Source organism: Falco biarmicus, chromosome 1, assembly GCF_023638135.1.
Source record: "Falco biarmicus isolate bFalBia1 chromosome 1, bFalBia1.pri, whole genome shotgun sequence".
In the NCBI taxonomy this organism is placed as follows: Eukaryota; Metazoa; Chordata; class Aves; order Falconiformes; family Falconidae; genus Falco; species Falco biarmicus.
Genome location: NC_079288.1, coordinates 94962172 through 94980877, shown reverse-complemented (window position 1 = coordinate 94980877; position 18706 = coordinate 94962172). Strand labels below are relative to the sequence as shown.

The 18706-nt window shown below is 39.4% G+C and overlaps 1 protein-coding gene across 1 annotated transcript in view; it reads left to right on the top strand.

The window, feature by feature from the left end:
* The window catches only part of DHX15 (DEAH-box helicase 15), a 46279-nt gene extending 34354 nt beyond the window's left edge, over nucleotides 1–11925 (top strand). The window contains exons 11-14 of the mRNA XM_056348862.1: nucleotides 742–864; nucleotides 3138–3328; nucleotides 9966–10135; nucleotides 11360–11925. Of these exons, the coding sequence (XP_056204837.1) occupies nucleotides 742–864; nucleotides 3138–3328; nucleotides 9966–10135; nucleotides 11360–11477 (602 nt within the window). The 3' untranslated portion in view covers nucleotides 11478–11925. The remainder of the gene's footprint in view (nucleotides 1–741; nucleotides 865–3137; nucleotides 3329–9965; nucleotides 10136–11359) is intronic.
* Nucleotides 11926–18706: the final 6781 nt, after the last annotated feature.

Below are 18706 nucleotides of genomic sequence, written 5' to 3'. Positions count from 1 at the left end.
ACACAATTTTTTGAAATAGTCAGACTGAGTCAGATATATGTAAGAAATATAATGACAGAGAAAGGTCATCACATTGCAGTTTTTTAATTTTTTTTTTTTTTTTATTTCAAGTAGTGCCAAAGGACGGTTTAACCTTCCACCACTACCGCTACCATCACAACGTTTAGATTTAATACCTTCATTCACATGTTTCTGTATACCAGTGCTGATAACAATACCATCTGGGGAAGAGGACTTCACTTTACTAGTGTGTTCTGTCTAGTAGCAGACTTGTGATAAAACTTGTGTGTGTTTAGACTGTGCTAGTGCAGTACAGTTTCAGAACTTCCTTCCTAACTCAGTCCATAAAGGCTTTCTGAGAAAGCAGATTTGCAATTTTTGTTACGTGGGGTACTAGCTCTTGGTAGAGCTATCAGCACTGGGTCTTGAACTAAGATCTGTTTAGCCTTCCAGTATACATAGGCAATATTGATGGCCTTCAGACTAGAGATTTTGATGCCTACATATAGTTCTATTAAAATAATCAGGTACTCTGTAGCTTTGAAACCCTCTTGTCTTACAGATGTGGTTAGGTGTTGATGTACCAAATCAAGGTAGTAAACAGTCCAAGATGCAGTTGGAGGCCATCCTGCCCTGCCCTATGCTCTGTGAACTGACCTAGCTAGGCCTTGTTCCTCTATCTGTGAATGCGTGACTCATCGATATGGGCGTTTGTGTTGGGCCCATACCAACCTTGTTTAGTCCCACAGTGTTTTGTTCGCCCCACGGAAGCAAAGAAAGCAGCAGATGAAGCCAAGATGAGGTTTGCCCACATAGATGGAGATCATTTGACGTTGCTGAATGTCTACCATGCTTTCAAACAAAGTGAGTATGTGCCTGTTTTAGCAAAATTATTTGTAATACTTTGTGCTGCCAGCTTTCGTTCCTTGGTTCCAAGGACAGTTGAAAGGCTTGAGCTTGTTTTTTTGAGCTATTCTATTGTAATCTTAAAATATTTTTTTTTGTTAAAAGTATGTAAAAGCGTTATTCAAGTGCTGCTTTGCTCTAGGGGGGAAACAAAATCAAAAAACCAGCCAAGAGATCATGTAATAAACTGATGAGTATGGAGACAAGCCAGGCTTTTAAATCAATGCAGGGTAACCTTGGACAGAAGGAAGCAAGCATTCTTATAATTAAGAAATATTGGAAGTTTGCTTTTTGCCATTAATTATAGAAGAACCTGCGTAATTGCTTAGTAATTTTTCAGAGAAGGCAGTGCAGAAAATACTGTGAATTTGGAGAAGGATAAGTTCCTAGAACCAAACCCTTTTTATTCCTAACTTTTTAATACAGTTAGGAATTCTGTAATAAGGCCTTGGGATGAACTGAGAGGCAAAGGGGTATTGCATCGAGAACTTAGGGCCGTACGATACTTTCTTTCATTTACCTCATTTATGTGTATGGATTTTAGGGAAAATGTACAGTCCTCGTCAGCATAGCTGAAGTGCGTTTTAGCAGCTTGAAAAAGGCAGGAATGAAACATGTGAAGCTAGGGGTTCTATTGAAAAATGACTGCATAAGTGGCAGTCATTTTTAAGTGACTTATCCTGGTGGTAAGTGAAAAAGATTACTCTTAACTGCCAACCAGGTGAATCAGGTCCTCCTGTTGCATTTTCCTGTAAGCAAACAAAAAAAGCAACAGCCTTTTTACCCTGAGTAAAAAGAAGCAAAGTTGGGGCCCCTTTCTGTTGCAGCTTTGATATAGAAATGTTACATTGAAACATTTTAAAACTGTATCATTATGTGGAAAACCAAAATAAGAGTATCTTCAGAGTAAAACTGCAGACAAAAGTCTTCAAAACTGTTTAAAAAACAATAGCTGAAAAACGTCTAAAAAGCTGTGAATCGGAGACTTCTGTTGGCTGTTTTTTTCTGTTGGCTTTTTAGTATGTCTTGCAGACATTTTGTTTGTGCATGTTTCTGAAAGCCACAGCTTTCATGGTGAGGTTACTGAGGGGTGGAATTGTTTGGGGAATAATCTTTGCTCACTTTCACTGTGACATTGAGTAGGTTTTCTGGGATTCAGGATCAGAAGACAAAATGCTGCTACTGTTTGTATCTAGAACGATGTGAAACAGTTATGAGTCATCTAAAACGCACATTTCAAATGGCACAGAAAGTAACATGCTATGGTACTTCAATTATGATTCTACTGTATAATGTATAAGAGCTTCTGCGTTCATACTTCATTTTAAATACAGTCTGTAAAATAAAATGCTGAACTTAAACTTTCTTCAAATTACGTAACCTTCCTTCCCAATGCAAACTAAGAATAGTTTCTGTCTGTACAAGATATGCATTAAGTTTTAATTTTTTAAGGCTGGTTTTGTTGGATTATTAAAATGAGATTAATAGAGCATCACTTGGAAAGTAACAGAATTGGTAGGGAGAACTGGGTTTCCTGGAGTTAAACATGCAGGGTCTTATCCTGACAGAATGGCTTAGGCTTACTATCTTAACAGATTTCTTATTAGAGCTATCAGTAGTAGAAACAGTAACTTAAGAGTATAGATGTCTGTTACTGATGCTGTGTTTTACCAGTCACCTACATTTACTTAAACTTCTGTGAGGTGTCATGCATAGTATTAGATTAGTTTGTATAGCTCTCAAATTAAGCATTCAAGTAACAGTTAAGGAGGGTTTGGTTTCTCAAAAATACAGTATAATCTTCTTGTGTGTATTCTTTGCATGCTACTGTTAAAGATTGTGCAGGGTTTCTTAGTCAGTTACATTTTAAACTGCAAGTTTGGAAGATGATTTTTCCAGTTTCAGGGCATGGTTTTTTGAAATACGCAAAATCCATTGGTGTGGTATTTCAGCAAAAAACATCAATGATTGTGTGTATATATGTTGGTGAGGGGGGGGAAAAAAACTACTTTTCTTCTGACCCCACGCTTCCTGAATAGAAAACAATTTTGGCAAGTTATCTAATGCAAGAAATCAACTGAATAAACTAAGAGCTGTTGTAATTTATAAAAGTTTATGGATATCTCTTTTTTCTGGTTCATCTGACTGATCAATCGGTTAGTAGCTCTTTTATTTGCTTGTTCTAATTGGATGAAATACTCATTTTTGATTCATGTTTTTTCATGTTGCAGATCATGAGTCGGTTCAGTGGTGTTATGACAACTTCATTAACTACAGGTCCCTGATGTCTGCAGACAACGTACGCCAACAGCTGTCACGAATCATGGATAGATTTAATTTGCCTCGTAGAAGCACAGACTTTACCAGCCGAGACTATTACATCAACATAAGAAAGGCATTAGTTACTGGGTATTTCATGCAGGTATGTGCGTGTTCTTACAGGAAGCATAGTTCAGTGTTTACATGGCTTTTAATGTTAGTGTGGTTGCTAAAATTTTCTGAATGTTACTTAAATTATATATGGCTAACTACATTACCACTTAGTCTTTGTCAGGTTGCTTAGTTACTAGTCAAGTAGTACATTCTTTAGTCAAATCTTATTTGGAAGAGAAGTTGTAGGCAGTCTTACTAGTATCAAAATACTGTTTCTGGCATGACCAGTCAGGAACTAAATACTAACTTCTGAATAGCTGAGGAAGTAACTTCATAAAACTTTTCAAAGTAACTGCAGAACATGTAGTTTTTACATGATTCGTATTCTGATACAAGTAGAAGTATAGCTGCATTTAAGTATTAATTACAAGTTATCCTTATAGAAGGAGAATATTTTCTTTTGCATGTTTTATAGTTTATATATTTAATATGTATATTTATATTTTAAATCGTATGAGTTATGAATTCTAGAGCAGGTCTGAAATCTCAAGATGTATGCTGTTTGTAACTCATCTGCCCCTTGAACCAGGGTGGTATGGAAGCCAGTCTCCATTGCTACCTCCTGGTGCTTTGGTTTGCACGTTAAGCATGTGTCTAAGCTAGAATGCAGGCTGCATTTTTTTCCTTTGGAATTTTTTTGGAGGGGGTTTGGTTGGGTTTTTTGAGCATAGTGTCTTCGTACTGTGGGGTTTTTTCTCTTCAGCATTCATCCTTGAGGCTGGAAGAGTCCTTTTGCAAACCTAGTGGTACGGAAACTCTAATGGGAGTGAGTCTTCTCATGGACTCTGGACTGTTGTGATAATGTTTTTCCCAGCCAACATGCATTCTGATGCATCTCAGTAACGCCTTTGCTAGAGCCTAATGTCTCACTTCTGGAGAACGCAACCCTGTTATCCTAAAGAGGCTGAGCAGTGCCCATGGCATTTCTCAATTTTTCACTTGGGCTGTGCTCTAGGGGTATTTGAGCACAAAAGCGTACCAGTTGAAAAGGGAACCACTGGTCAGCGCTGTGCAGGTTAGAATGGCAAGCAGTTTGACAGGCATGCACTTAACACATCCTGACTGGAACGCAGACTTGGGTAACCATGTGCGTTGAAACGGCCCTGCCCTCTGCTAAGGAAACAGTGCCTTCCCTGGGGCTAAGCCAGCCAGTCTGTGACAGAAACACGTTTCTGGGTTTTTGGAAAACGAGAGTATCAGTGTCAGCAACTGCATTTCACTGTAATGTAAATAGCAGATTAAGGCTGTTGCTGCTTTTAAATATTAAAATGGTTCTAAAGATTTGCTGTAGCTCCTCAGACAAGCAGGCTAGTCGTTGTGTTGAGCCCTTGCTTTTGGGGCATGATTTCTTCATCTTGCTTTAGTACACATTCCCATCTACACCCTTAATTCTGTAAATGGTTAGAAAGACAAAGAACAGTTCTGCCCAGCAGTCATTGGTGGGTGCCAGCTGGTTGAAGCAGGTCAGATTACCACAGTTGCACTTTTGTTTGGCCGTGTACCCTATGGCTTCCTTAATTTGCTTGGACCTATAGGAGGTCATGTCCTTGGATGTGTTTGTGCACTGTCGGTTTGCTTTATGTTACTCGGCATGAGACTCTTCCTCTAATAGGTATTTTCCTGCTGTGGATGTGGAACTGCACTGTTGGTACAGGTAGCTTTTTGGTCTGCTGCTCGGGAGCTAAAGATCTGGCTTTATATTTTTACTGTGAACAGAGTAGTCGGCTCACAGAGATGAAAATTGAAGTCTCCTTGGGCTTCCGTGATCAACAGGTGATTTACCCACCCCCCTCACCCAAAATGCCTAACAATTTTGGGCTGAATCAAGAGATAGCTGTGGTAGACCTGTTGAAAGCATTTGGACTGGAAGCCATTTCAACAGCTTCTCTTTTCCTTTGATGTGTTTGAGCCCATTTTATTTTGAGTTTTTTTGACTAACCTCCGTGATAGTGTGATACCTGTTTGACCTTGAACTCTGAACCTTCTGTCATGAATTCCATGTTGTTTTGAGTAACCTTCAGTAGAAAACTTCTAAATACTTAAAAGCTATATTATGTACCAGAAGCTGAAGTATTTAAAAATGTAGTCTGTATGCAAATTGTACCCTCTCTAAGCAGATACTTAGGCTTTGGCGCTTGGGGGCTCTTGTTCAGAAAACCTGAGTAATGAAATACATGCATCGTTCTTTGTCCTCTTAGTACAGAACATGTGTGGAATTCTGTCTGAGCACTTGCAAAGTATGTGCAAGTACATTAGATAGTCTCTGCGTGTAATGTCCCAAGGCCTGTGAGCAACACATGGCAGAAGTGGATTCTTTGAACTCTAGTAGAAAAAACAGCAGAAGCCATTGTTCTGAAATAGTTCTTGACGACTGCATTGTTTTATACTTTGATAATTGCAGGGTGTACTAAAAACAATCGTAAAATCTTCCTGTGGAAATTTCTGTACTGGTCAAGACATGGTTGAAGTTGCAGTGCAGGCCTATATTAACTACTGAAATAGTACTAATTATATAATTAGTACTGAGTACTGTAAACTGCCTTCAGCTGTGTGTCAGGGGCTGATAAATGTGCAGTGACAAATCATTTCTTTACCGTTCATATATAAATACAAACTTGAACTCCAGTAAATTTGCTATAGATAAGCAAAGGGAATAGTAGAATTGTTTAAAACTGAACAGTTCTGTGTGTAGAAGAACTTCTGGAGGTTAGATACTGACAAGAAGTATCTTATAAAATTTTTGTGCTGTGTCCTCAGTTTCTTCCCGTTCTTATAATGGAAAACTTACTGGCTTTTTTTCAGTAACTGTTTCTGTATCACACATCAGAATATGTGAAGTATTTATAAAATAGAGCAAGAGTGACACTTGCAAAATCACTAAGGAACTGCTCATTGAAAATAAAATACATCAGAGAAATACTGCTTTCACAATACTTGGACATATCCTGTCTTAAGGGATAGGGACTGGAAAATTGTACACATATACAAATCTTAATTTGGCAACAAAACTCAAGAACTAGGTATAGAATATTTTTTATTGAACTATATAGAGAAACTAAGCTTACAATTTTTAAACATTCAGACATTTTTAAAGTGTTAATAGACATGTAGCTGAAACAACTGTATAGTAAAAAATAATTAAACTACGAGAAGTAAGGTAAGAAAACTTAAAATTGCATTGGAAAAAGCAAGCAAATGCCAAAGATGGGTCATCTTCCTCCTAGTGATTTTTTTTGTAACTGATATTTGCCATCTGTCTTAAAGAACTTAAAGAACTTAAGTTTTTATCATTGTATTTCCAGTAGTGAAGGCAGAACAAGAATTGATAGTTGAAAATTTAAGTTAGAATTTAAAGGTCCTGTGGTGTCTTCAAATGAAGCTTTGGAACCTTTATTTGGAAGATGTGGCTTAGTCGCACACAGGGCCACTACAGAGGATGAAATTAAATGACTTGTGCTGTACAGGAAGTTACATGTCAGACAACAGGACTGCTAATTAAAATCTCCTTCTTGCGGCTACACCAGAGAACCATGGTTTGGGTCCTCGAGGTTCAGGGATGTGTGATACATGATAAATAAGCACAGGTATACTTAAGACTTCAGAGGAGAGCGTGTCATTCTTAATAAAACTGTGTGACATCCTTGAAACCTCTGTTAGGAGAACTTGGAACTGAAACTTTTTCCTCTGGTGGCATGTGCCATGCTGGCCACCATGCAGTGTGGGTTTTCATGTTCATAAAAGCATTGCAGTTGTCTCTAAATCATCAGCAGGTGGGCTTTCCCAGTCTGCAAGGTAACCTGTTGCAGAGACACATCAGCTGTCTTGGCGCTCTATTGATCCTTTTAGTCACGTTTGTATAGCTCCTTATGGTGTGCAGTCAGTAGTGTCAGTGACTTTTCTCTCCATTTACAACCCCATTCTTTGTTCAGGTAGCCTAATTCACAAACGTTTTACACAAATACATAATAGATGGACATGATTGAGCTGAGGGTTCAAGCATGTTCCCTAGTATCTCTCATACTACCAATATTGATTGAAAAAATGAACCCATTTCCTAGACATGCTTTGTGTCTTCATACTTTCATGTTCTTCATGCTCTGAAAAACATCACAGAATCATGGGATGGTGGGGTTGGAAGGGACCTCTGAAGGATGTCTGGCCCAACCACCACTATATTGTATTTCACAGGCACCGGAACTGGGTGCTTGCTGAGGGTTCAGAGTAGCATGTGTATATGCTGCCTCCCATGTGTCCTTGTTCATTCCCTTTTGTCAGCCTTAGTGCTTGCCTGAGCCCGTTGTAAATGCTTTTAGCATATTGATCCTGCAAACCAATTATACCTTTAGAAAAGAAGCAGCATCGGCTTGGTCAGCTGTGCTGAAACAGCTCAGGCCAGGGGGGAGCAGGAAAAGGTAATAGCTGAGAGTTAGATCATCATTGCTTGCTATGGAGCCATTGCTTCACTGCATGTGTTTTGCGATAGTGTTGCCATTACTGAACCTGAAATTCTGTACTAGTCTATGCACTAACAAGCATACTTAATAAAATGTGTAAACAGGATGAATATTGTGCTCGGTGCTAAGGGTAGCCCAGGACTGAAAGAAGTTAAAGTAGTATGTAACCACTTAAATGTGACTTAAATATCCCTGATATCCATGTTCTAAGGAAATGTTTTTTTCTTAATTGGTGTTACTCCAGCTGCTGTCCTTCCCTGGAAATTAAGAGCTAACTGTACTTTTCTGTAGCACTTACTTTCTTTGCGTATGCTTAATTAGTTACTTCAGAATCTTTTTACGTGTTTACTTTGCATAATTCTGAACTATGAAATACAACTTCCTACTGTCATTATAGATGACGTGGAAAAGGAAATTGTATGTATTTGGGAAAGCTAGATGAGAAGACTCTTCTATTGTAATACATGCGAGTGAGGCTGAGGTACTGCAAGTATATTGTACTGATTTAAATTTAACAGCATACTGTTTTTTAGACTGAACCCTAAATAAATTAATTCTTCTGTCCTTTTATAGGAAGAACAGAAATTGATAAAGCACGCAAATATTTTTGTATGGCATGCTTTTATTTTGATCTGAAAAATGAAATTGATTTTTTGGAGGGGAAAAAAACACCATCCCCCCCAATTCCTTTTTTTAAAAAAAAAAAAAAAAACAAAAACAAAGCAAGCATAATCCCACAGCAACATATGTGCTGTGAGCTGTGATTGTGCTAGGTCTGTGACAGATGAGTTTCTAGTCTAGTCTGGTTTGCAGCTATACTGCTATTTAATTTTGCAAACATTGGATTGAGTTGGGTGAAATTAAGCCTAAATCGTTACAGACAGCGCACTGTTAATCTCCATTTAGAAGAGCCTGTGTTGGCTCCCCAGACTTGAAATAAAGTAGCAGTGTAATCTCAAAAATCTTGGGCGAAAAGATTCGCAGACTTTAAATACTTTGTTCCACTCCTAAAACATCTTCTGGATATTTATGTCATAAGAGAAGCACACTCAAAATATTTGTTACTAAGGAGATACTCTGACTTAAAATTTGAGGTAACTACTGCTTTAGAAATCCTGGGATTTTAATCTAATAGATAGAATTTAATTTTGACTAGGCAAAAACCAAAAAAGATGAGAGGAATTAAGAAAACAAGAAAGTGCCTATATTAAAGGAGAACAGCTAAGGATGATTAATAAAAATGTATCTTTTCAGACATCTTTCAGCCATTGTCCATCTTGCTTAATCTTTTTACAGTACACGTGTGTGTGTATATGTAATGAATTAAGTACTGAGGTCATCTTGAATTACCAGTATCAAAAGGTTAATTTTAGTCACCTGTTCTGTTAGATTAACTGTTCTTACAGAGGATATCTGTCTAAGGATAACTGTCTGCTTTACCAAATCTTAATGAGCTAGGTATCGGAGTATCTCAGCGAGGTAGCATTATTCCCTTTCATAGAGCAAGAAGCTTAGTCAGAGAGAGGTTAATCGATTTTCGCCAAGGTCATAGCACAAGTGTGTTGCTGAACCTACATTTTCCAGCTCTGAAGCTCATGCTGTAACAAGACTGTTCTTATTTCTGACATACTAAACTTCCTGTTCTTACTGGACTGACATATTTTTTTCAGGCCCACTGTGTGAGAGGATTTGCAGAATAATACGTGCATCAGTTAAATTACTACTGAAACACTGCAGTAATAAAAACTTGAAAGGGTAACGTTGTGGCTTACAGGTCCCACAGTGGCTGCAGCAATGAAGTGCCTGAAGCAGATACCTGTGACTTTGTGTGGTCTTACAAACTTGTCCAATAAATATTCTCTTCCAATAATCTGTTTGCATTGCTGTTTTTCTAATAATGGTTCTTCTCTTTGCGTGACAGGTGTTCTTATATGTTGCTTGAATTGTGTATTAGAATATACACTTAGCATGGCAGTTAGCAAAAACATCTGGCATCTTGATTGTGACTATAAAAAAGAACCCTGAATTGTTGAAGTGGTCAAGTAATGTACCAAATTTAGATGAGGTTTAAAAGTCGGGATAGTGTATTTTGTATAGAACACTTAACAGTCAGCTTGAAATCACTTCATTTAAAAATTGCCTGTGGTAACGAAAGAATGTCTTTTTACTTAGGTGGCACATTTGGAACGAACAGGGCATTACTTAACAGTGAAAGATAACCAGGTGGTGCAGTTGCATCCCTCCACTGTCCTCGATCATAAACCAGAATGGGTGCTCTATAATGAGTTTGTCCTCACAACAAAGAATTACATCCGGACATGTACAGACATAAAACCAGAATGGTAAGCCAAAAGTTTTAAAACAATCATGACCTACTGTGAAGCACTTTTTTTTTTTTTTTTTTTAACCTCAATTTAAAAAAAGTTCCTTTCACTTTTCCTGATGCTGATATTATCAAAATCATTTGGGGCATGGCAATGGCATGGACTTGAGATCTTGTAACTAAAGGTTTTCTTCATGGATACTTGTTTCTGTCTGTGGGAACTGAGTGTCAAACTTGGATGCTCAGGCTCTGTATGCAGTGCACAGAGAGATGCTTGACCTAAACCCTGTTACTTTGGTAAGCCTGTTGGGGATGAGCAGCTTGGAGATGCGGTGTTTGGGGATATGTACTAGCACCCGCTTGTGTACCCAAGTTAAGAGGTACCAGTAGATGCCTTTTGTTCTCAGGATCTAGTACCACTCTCGGCAAATGTCAAACTTTTCCAGAAGGATCTGAACAGGATTTAACACTTTCTTAAAACATGAAGGAAAGAGGTGGTAGTACTAGTACAGCCTGTCTTGTCATAATATTTATTCATCAATAGAGTGTATATCAAGGAAATTAGAAGCCTGATCCTCTGCAAACAAGCAGAGATCTGAATAGGCTTGCCTGTCTTAATAGCTGTACTTAAACTGCCAAGCTGTAAGCTTTGGGACGTGGGAGGCTCTTCAATTGATGATAGAATTGTGCTGTTGTGTGGAAAGAGTTTAAAGATTTCTAAGCTGGAAAACATAGCATACATATTGTCCGTAGTATTTCCGTGGAAAAATGTTTGAATCCTTCCTTGGAAATCTTTTTCTCAGCAAGTGCTGTATAGCTTAATGCAGGATCCTATGGCCTTGGTTGCATTTTTAAGCTTGCAACAGTTAAGGCTGAACTGTAGTCTTACACAGGCGGATATTTAGGTGGACTTCTGTGGCTTGGGGACTTTGACATTTAGCAGCAGCTCCGTATGGGTTCTTACAGCATGTACTGAAGCCACAGTGAGGGCCTCTAAGGGATGTGAGGCTGGATGGGAGCATCGTGCAAGACTCAAGTGTGTGCTTTTTTGCTTTGGACTTGGGCGTTTGCATGGGATGGGACTGAGATTTAAATGTGTGTGTAAACCTTCATTAATGTTAGAACTGCAGAACGAGCTCAAAATAATGGATAATCTTTGTTTCCCTTGGTTCAGTTGCAGAATTTCTGTAGGATGCATCTTAAAAGTTTGAGTATTAGTAACAAACTTTTCCTTTTTTGACAGGCTGGTGAAAATTGCCCCTCAGTATTATGACATGAGCAATTTTCCACAGTGCGAAGCAAAGAGACAGTTGGATCGCATCATTGCCAAACTTCAGTCCAAGGAATACTCACAGTACTGAATTTATGCTTTGAACTGAAGTTATTCAGAGGACAGCTTTAAGAGATGAAATGTTTCAAAGTTCAAGTTGTGCTCTTCACTTTGGTTCAATAATGGCCTTTATTTGAAAGCTTTTTAATTTTTCTTTACAGTAAATATTCCATTCTGATTTCATAAATTAAACATTTATGCCTCCCTTTTGTGTTGACACTGTAGCTCATACTGGAAAAGCTGATCAATGTTTTGCAGTTTATTGAAAGTAGTTCTATATATAACAATGTTATAAGCATTTCTTTAGAAATGGTTGAAAATGCTTCTAAAAATGTGATTATCGACCATGGTATGCATGATCGTTGTAATTGTTGACATTCCTTTTAGAAGTTGTGAAATGTTACAACTTGTGCTTATGTAGACACAATCTTCGGCTTCAGTACAAAGGTACTGACTTCAATAAAGTCTATTTATACTAATTTTGTGCCACAGTATGTCAGTATTTCTATTGTTTTGATCAAAACATGAGAAGCCATTTAGTCTCCCATTAAACTGCTGTTTTATTGTCGTGGCAGTAGTTTAATATTAAAATATTAAGAGTGTGGATGCTTAAGCAGCACAATTACGATGACATCAATAGAATGCATACAATGTTGATCCCTTGCAAACTTGTTTAAATTATGTAGGAAATTGTTTTGAAAACTAAATGCATGCAGATGTTTTTGGAGAATGCTTTCTTCAGACATATGCCTAGATATTTCTTGGGCAGAACTGTAGTGCTGTGTCCTGTAAAGTGAAGTGTCTGTGGCCAGTTAGAAGTGACCCTGCTGGGCCATGTTCGGATACAGTTTAAGATCGACATAAATAATAGCATAGGTGACACTGAGGTCAAATTAGATGGCACCTTTGTAATTTTGTAGTGATTTTTAGTAAAATGTGACTTGACAGCATTTTCAGTTTGGGAAAGCTAATCCTGTGTGGAATTTATAGTAGGAGTTGATCAGAGAGAAGGCTGGAGCACCTCTTCTATGAGGACAGACTGAGAGAGTTGGAGTTGTTCAGCCTGGAGAAGAGAGGGCTCTGGGGAGAAGACACTTCAGCAGCCTTCCAGTACCTAACGGGGGCCTACATGAAAGCTGGAGAGGGACTCTCTACAAGGGCCTGCAGCGATATGAGAAGGGGTAATGCTTTCCGTCTAGCAGAGGGTAGGTTTGTATTGGACATAAGGAACAAATGCTTTACTGAGGGTAGTTGAGCCACTGGAACAGGTTGCCCAGAGAGGTGGTAGATGCCCCATCCCTGGGAACGTTCAGGGCCAGGCTGGACGGGGCTCTGAGCAACCAGATCTAGTTGAAGATGTCCCTGCTCGAGTCAAGGGGGTTGGACTAGCTGACCCTTAAAGGTCCCTTCCAACCCAAACTGTGGTGTGATTCTACAGGTTAATGTACTTGGTCGGATTTCAGTTTTTCCTTTCCCTGGGGTATCCTGAGACTTGGTCCCTCTGGCAAAGAGGAGCTGGAGCGGTTCTTGCTGAAACAGGTTCCCCTTGGAATGGGAGCTATGTGCTGTCATGCTGTGAGGCTGGAGCGAGAATAGGTTATGTTTGGAGAGCTGGCAACTAACCCCAGACTAATAATATTAAGCGCTGACGTTTGGAGTATCCTATTTAAATCATAGCAGTTGGCTATAAAAGTATGTGGAACCAAGTAGTTTGAGTATTTTCTTTTAACTCCAACGCTTTTCTAAACTGGCACTTACGATGGGGAGTAAAGAACTTTCGAAAACTATTTTGTTAGCAATGAAAACAGTCTTGTGAAGGAAAACGTGAGTTTAAATACAAAGTGGGGTTTGAGTCTGCCTCAAGTTTGATAAGCAATTGAGGGAGTGGGGGATCCCCCCCACCTCGGGCATCGTGGGGTGGGTCTGGACTTTCATGCCCTGTGGAATAATTGTCAGTAGGAAGGAGGAAGGTTGACTCCTCATAAAATGTTGAATTGGATTGAGTTTTCTGACTGCAGTTGCAGGAGTTGCTATTTAGAACATAGGCGTCCTGAACATCATAAGCAATTTGATTTCAAACTAGTATTCAGAAACATACATAGGTTTTAAAAATTCCTGCTCTAGGGTAATTCAAGTTCATTATGTTGGGGCTTCCTGATGGCTTGCTTATCCTCCTTTTGGGGGGCAGGGGGGGCTACTTTGTGCAATGCTGAAAAAAAAGGTTGCTCCCCAGGTAAGGGTTTGTCTAGTAGTTGCGTGCAGCCTTCTGCTAAATGGTGTAGAGCCACCTTCTGTACCACTTTCGCTAGTTATGGCAAGGTCCACAAACAGCCCACTCTCAGCATGAAATCCCTTGCGGACCCCAGAACCAGCTGGCGTGAACTGCCATTGCTTTGGTACTTGCGAATGGGGCAGCAGATGGCTGTGAGTGGAACTTGAGGCGGGAGAGACTTTGGCCTGGTTTCCTTTTTCTCTTTTTTTTTTTTTTTTTTTTTTTCCCTCCCCCTTCTTTAATTGTCATGGCCCAAGCCCAGTTTGTGGGTATGACAGCTGACTGGGCTCTTTCACACTCCTCTAGCTCTGCTACCAGGAATGCAAATACTACAGGCCAAATTAATGTCCTCTGACAGCTGTGCAGACCTGCCATGTTCCAATTAAGCTGGTGACACCTGTGCAATCCACCTAAAGGCACTGGGGTGCACTGGTGTCACTGGCTTAATTGGAAGGCTGTCAGGTGTCCCAGCTGCTGGGGGTGGGTGGGTGGGGGGGATGGGGGTGCAGAGCAGGCCCAGTGCCCTCTCCCCTCGCAGCAGTGGGAATGCAAGCTATGGGAAGCAGCTTGGCTGTTGGGACCACGAAGGAACCTGGGGGCTAGTGCCTGGACAAGGTACCAAAGCTCAGACTTCCGAGGAATCTAGTGGATTTGATGCTTCCATGACACTGGTGTATGTCATCGTGATTCCCAGGAAAATGCTTCTCTTACTGAAGAGGTGACAAGCAAAGTGCTTGCAATGCTTTAAGTTTAGGACTAAGGCGTTTTTCTCATACCAGGCTGTGCGCGTGCAAAATACACAGTTGTTCCTTCACTAGCGATCACGTAGTGGAGAATGGCCCTAGGGTGGGAGCGTCTTTGTGCAGGCAGCACGCGATCACTGTTTGACTATGCAACACGGATTTCTGACAGCTGAGGGCATTTAAGGGTTTGGGGCAGGAACACGGAGACTCGGGTCACTGTGGATACCTCAGAGCGAGTGTGAATTTCACTTTTTTTTTTTTTTTTAAATGTAACTTTAGAGCCATAGAGCAGCAGGAAGGGAGCAAGTTATCTTAAGAAGTAACTGGCCCACTCTGAAGGAGTAACAGGACAGTGTGGCTTCTTGGGAGAAAGACATTTTCTAGGTCCTAAAGAAATACTGTCAGGGACCCTCTTAACTACGGTTACCTCAGGGATACAACAGATGCATGCAGAGTAACTTGGTTTTGAGAACAGCCCTGTTTTTTCATAAATTACTTGAAAGGTAAAACCTTATTCCCATTTTTCTGGTAGAAAAACAAAAACCCGTTGCCTAGAGAGACAAAAAGAGACCGAGGAGAGGGAGGAATGAGGCTGTTCTATGAGGGTGTGAAGGTCACTGCCTTCTCCTTAAAGCAGTTACAAACACCCGCAGCCTGCTCATCACCAGAGCTTTGGTTTTGGCTGCTTACGCTGCAATAAATGGGAGGAAAAGTTGAAAATCGCAAAATGTGCGAGAGTTTGCCGGTGTTAAAAATTGAGCTTCCCACGCATTTTGCTCTGTCAAGTGCCACAGCTGACTCTAAGACCCTGTGGCTCTTTTCTGCTGGTCTGTGGAGCAAGGGATCCTGAATCCAGTACATCAGCTGCCCCAACCAACTTCAGCTGTTTGCTGTTCTGCCATGTTCCCTGCCTTACTGATGTTCCTTCAGAGCATTCAAACTAGGGTGTAGGCATGCTTGTTTCGGAGCACTGAGAAATTGCTCCCTTAGGATTAGTTGGTTATCTGCTTTAGAACAATCTAAAAGGAGACGCAATGCTTTGTTTACTTAGTGATTTATTTTTTTTTTTAGCAGAGAAATTCTGGTGGTTTTTAAAAATACGTGGTTTGTATAAAATAAGCTATTTATAGCGCGGGACTTTTGAAAATACAGAATGGATTAGATGATAGGAAAACAGTACTAAGTGGAAGGAGTATATTTTTTGAAAAGAAGAGAGTCTTCCATCTTAATTGTGCTTCTATATAATACCTCAAAGCAGTAAAGGGCTAATGATGTGAGGTAATAAGTATGTTTAGGTTTGTTAGATATAGTTACTGATGACTGAGTACATAAAGCTGTGTTTAGTGATTTACCTGTTAACATTACGGAGACGTAACGAAGTGACCAGTTATACTGTATTTAGATTTGTAGGGATTTTATAGCATTCAGGATTTTTGTCTGAGAAAAGAATGAACGGTGACTTCATGCTTTGCCGTGTCTTGATGTCATAAAACTCCCCGAACTTTAGCGTTTGGGAGATGGGTATGTACGCCAGCGCAGGAGGCGCGCTGGTGTTCCTTTGGGGGTTACAGGAATGTGTTCACTTGGACCGGTGTCTGCTCACTGAAGTTACAGAGCTGTGGGTGCAGGGCCGGCACTGCTGGTGTGCTCCGTAGCGGTTCGGTCAGCTTTGCGTGACAGAGCGACACCGTGATTTCTGATCACCTTCTGTCCCTTTTTGGGTTGGGGCTCATGAAAAAGCATCAGTTTGTGATGTGTAATTTTCAACCAGCACTGCTACACAGCGCATATTGGAAACTGCTAATTATTTGCTGTAAGAAATGCAGCTTAAAGCAAAAGTGCTGAAATTAGCTTTCAGTATGTCATTTAAAAATATACCTGAACAGAAGTCAAAGGGCAAAAAATTTTCCTCCCGTCTGGTCAAGCTACAATTATTAATTTGTAATCAGATTGCTGTAGTTTTCTTCATTTTCTGACAATTTAGCAATAAAAAGCCATACCACACCATAATACTAGGAAGCAGAGAGTTTAGTATTCTAAAGTACATGAATCACTTACTGTAATTGGTAAGGAATAGCCATTTGTCTTGCTTTTAGAACAGCTGAAGGTTTTAATAATAAACATCTTTTACTATTAGAAGTGTAATCTTGTATCAGTACTCTGTTGACCTTTTGAAATTATTTAACTTCAGGACTATGTATGTGACATAAGATTTATGTGAAGCAGAGAGGGAAAAATGATCTACTTGGTCAACCTAGTTCATTTTTCTACTAATACATCTTACACTGCTAGCTTGCTTTTGTGGTATGCTTCCCAGAACTGTTCTGATACAGAACTGGGCATTGGTCCCCAGTAATACAAATATTTTTGAGCTTGAAATGAGCAGCTTTAAAACCAGGATGAAATCATTATATGAGAGCCTTTGTTCCTCTTTTCACTTTTCCTTTCGCAAATGACAAGTTTGGGCTGCCTCTAATTTGCACTGATGGGTTTGAGATAAGTGGCTGGCATCAAGGAGATCCCAGCTTCCAGTATCAAGGGATTTAACTAACTATGGTAACAGCGGTAAAACAACATTCCTGTTGCAGCGGTAATAGACTAGTTCTGCTGATTGGAGTTGTTCTAATTTTGCAGTTTCAACTCAGATATGCTAGCTTCTCAGGAACGCTGAATGTATGTTGGACATGATAAAATAACTTTCATTTGTGTACATCTTGGCTCTGAGTGATTCTTTTAAGTTTTTTCAGCTATGAAAGCTATGCAGTAGTTATGTTGTATAGAAAAATAAAACACAGCACAAATTAATGTTGAAATAAATATTTCCTGTGGCTCTAAACATTTATTATTTTGGGTTGGTCTTATTCTTTTAGCTAAAGTAGACTCTTGCCTTCCATTTGAATGCAGTGTTTATTTTGTAAGCATATGGCATTAATGGTCCCAGCCTCATTGCTTTATGTGTTTATTGTTTATGCTGCTGGAAGCATCGAGCACTTACTGGGCTCCATAGTGGAGGGGGGTGGCTGGTGGACCTATTTCCTGACTGCTTTGTCTATTTAAATATTCAGCCGTGTAGCGAAACCGCTTCTGCTTCTGTTAGTAAGTAACCAGTTTTATCCTCAAAACCACAAACTTTCCAGCTTCATGAAGATGCTAACGTTGACTATCAAAATTCATGTGTGATTTTAAGGAATTACAAATGAAATTCCACCTTTCAAACCTTAGAATGGTATCTTTGAGGTGCTTTCGTTTTGCATGTTGAATAACAAACAACTGACAAGCCTTTTACTGTGACAGGGATAGTATTGTTCTTTTTAAAAAATTAATGCCCGGTGAACACTTCCTGAAAGGCTTACAGTTTGTACAGCAGCAGCAGGTTAAAAGCAATGCGATTCACAAAATGTTTCAATGAGCAGCTAGCTGTCCAAGAGGGTATTGACAGCTCTGGTCCAACAGGTTTCTGAGTTACGTAATATAATGGAATTAAACTTCAATTACTGCTACTTTTACGTACTTTTTTTTAAAAAAAAATTAAGAGCAGAAATCAAAGGTAAGAACTGGGAAGAATTTTAAATTCCAGTCTTGATGTTCACAATGGTATGTACCCTGTTTGTTGAAAACAGACATCTCAGTTTGAGTAAATTTATGGACAATGAACAGCTGCTCCCTATAAGCAAACCGGTGTTAAAGAAAAATCCATACAAGAATGGAAACAAGAACATTAGATTTATTTATTTCATTTTGGATGTTAGATCAGGGCTGTGCTTCATACGGTTTTGTTCTAAAGCTCCTAGTTGGACTCGCTGCTATGTAAATCCAAACTCTTGATTCGTATGTCTCGATTCATATGTTCTCTGCATTCTTGAGCATTGTCAAATACAAAGTTAAACAGTAATGTGGTGATAGAGCGGTGATTTTTCTGCAGCCTGGAGAAATCCTGCTTGTTTCTGGAGGAGAGTTACGAAAGGAAAAGCAAATAGGAAAATATTTAATTATATGAAATGGTAATGGCCTACTTCATGATCTTCCTAATGATGTTTGTTCTTCACACGATTGTCTGCTATGAATGTTATTTTTGCAAGTAAAGCTTAAGAATCCAACAGTTTGTAGTCTGCTGGCTTGATATGAGACTAATGTTTAGATCTCCCATTAGGTACTGTGAGGTCTCAGAAATTAATTTGCTTTTTTTAGCAGTCTCTTGATCAAACTGATTATAAAAACAACTTTATCAGTGCTGGGTTGTCTAGA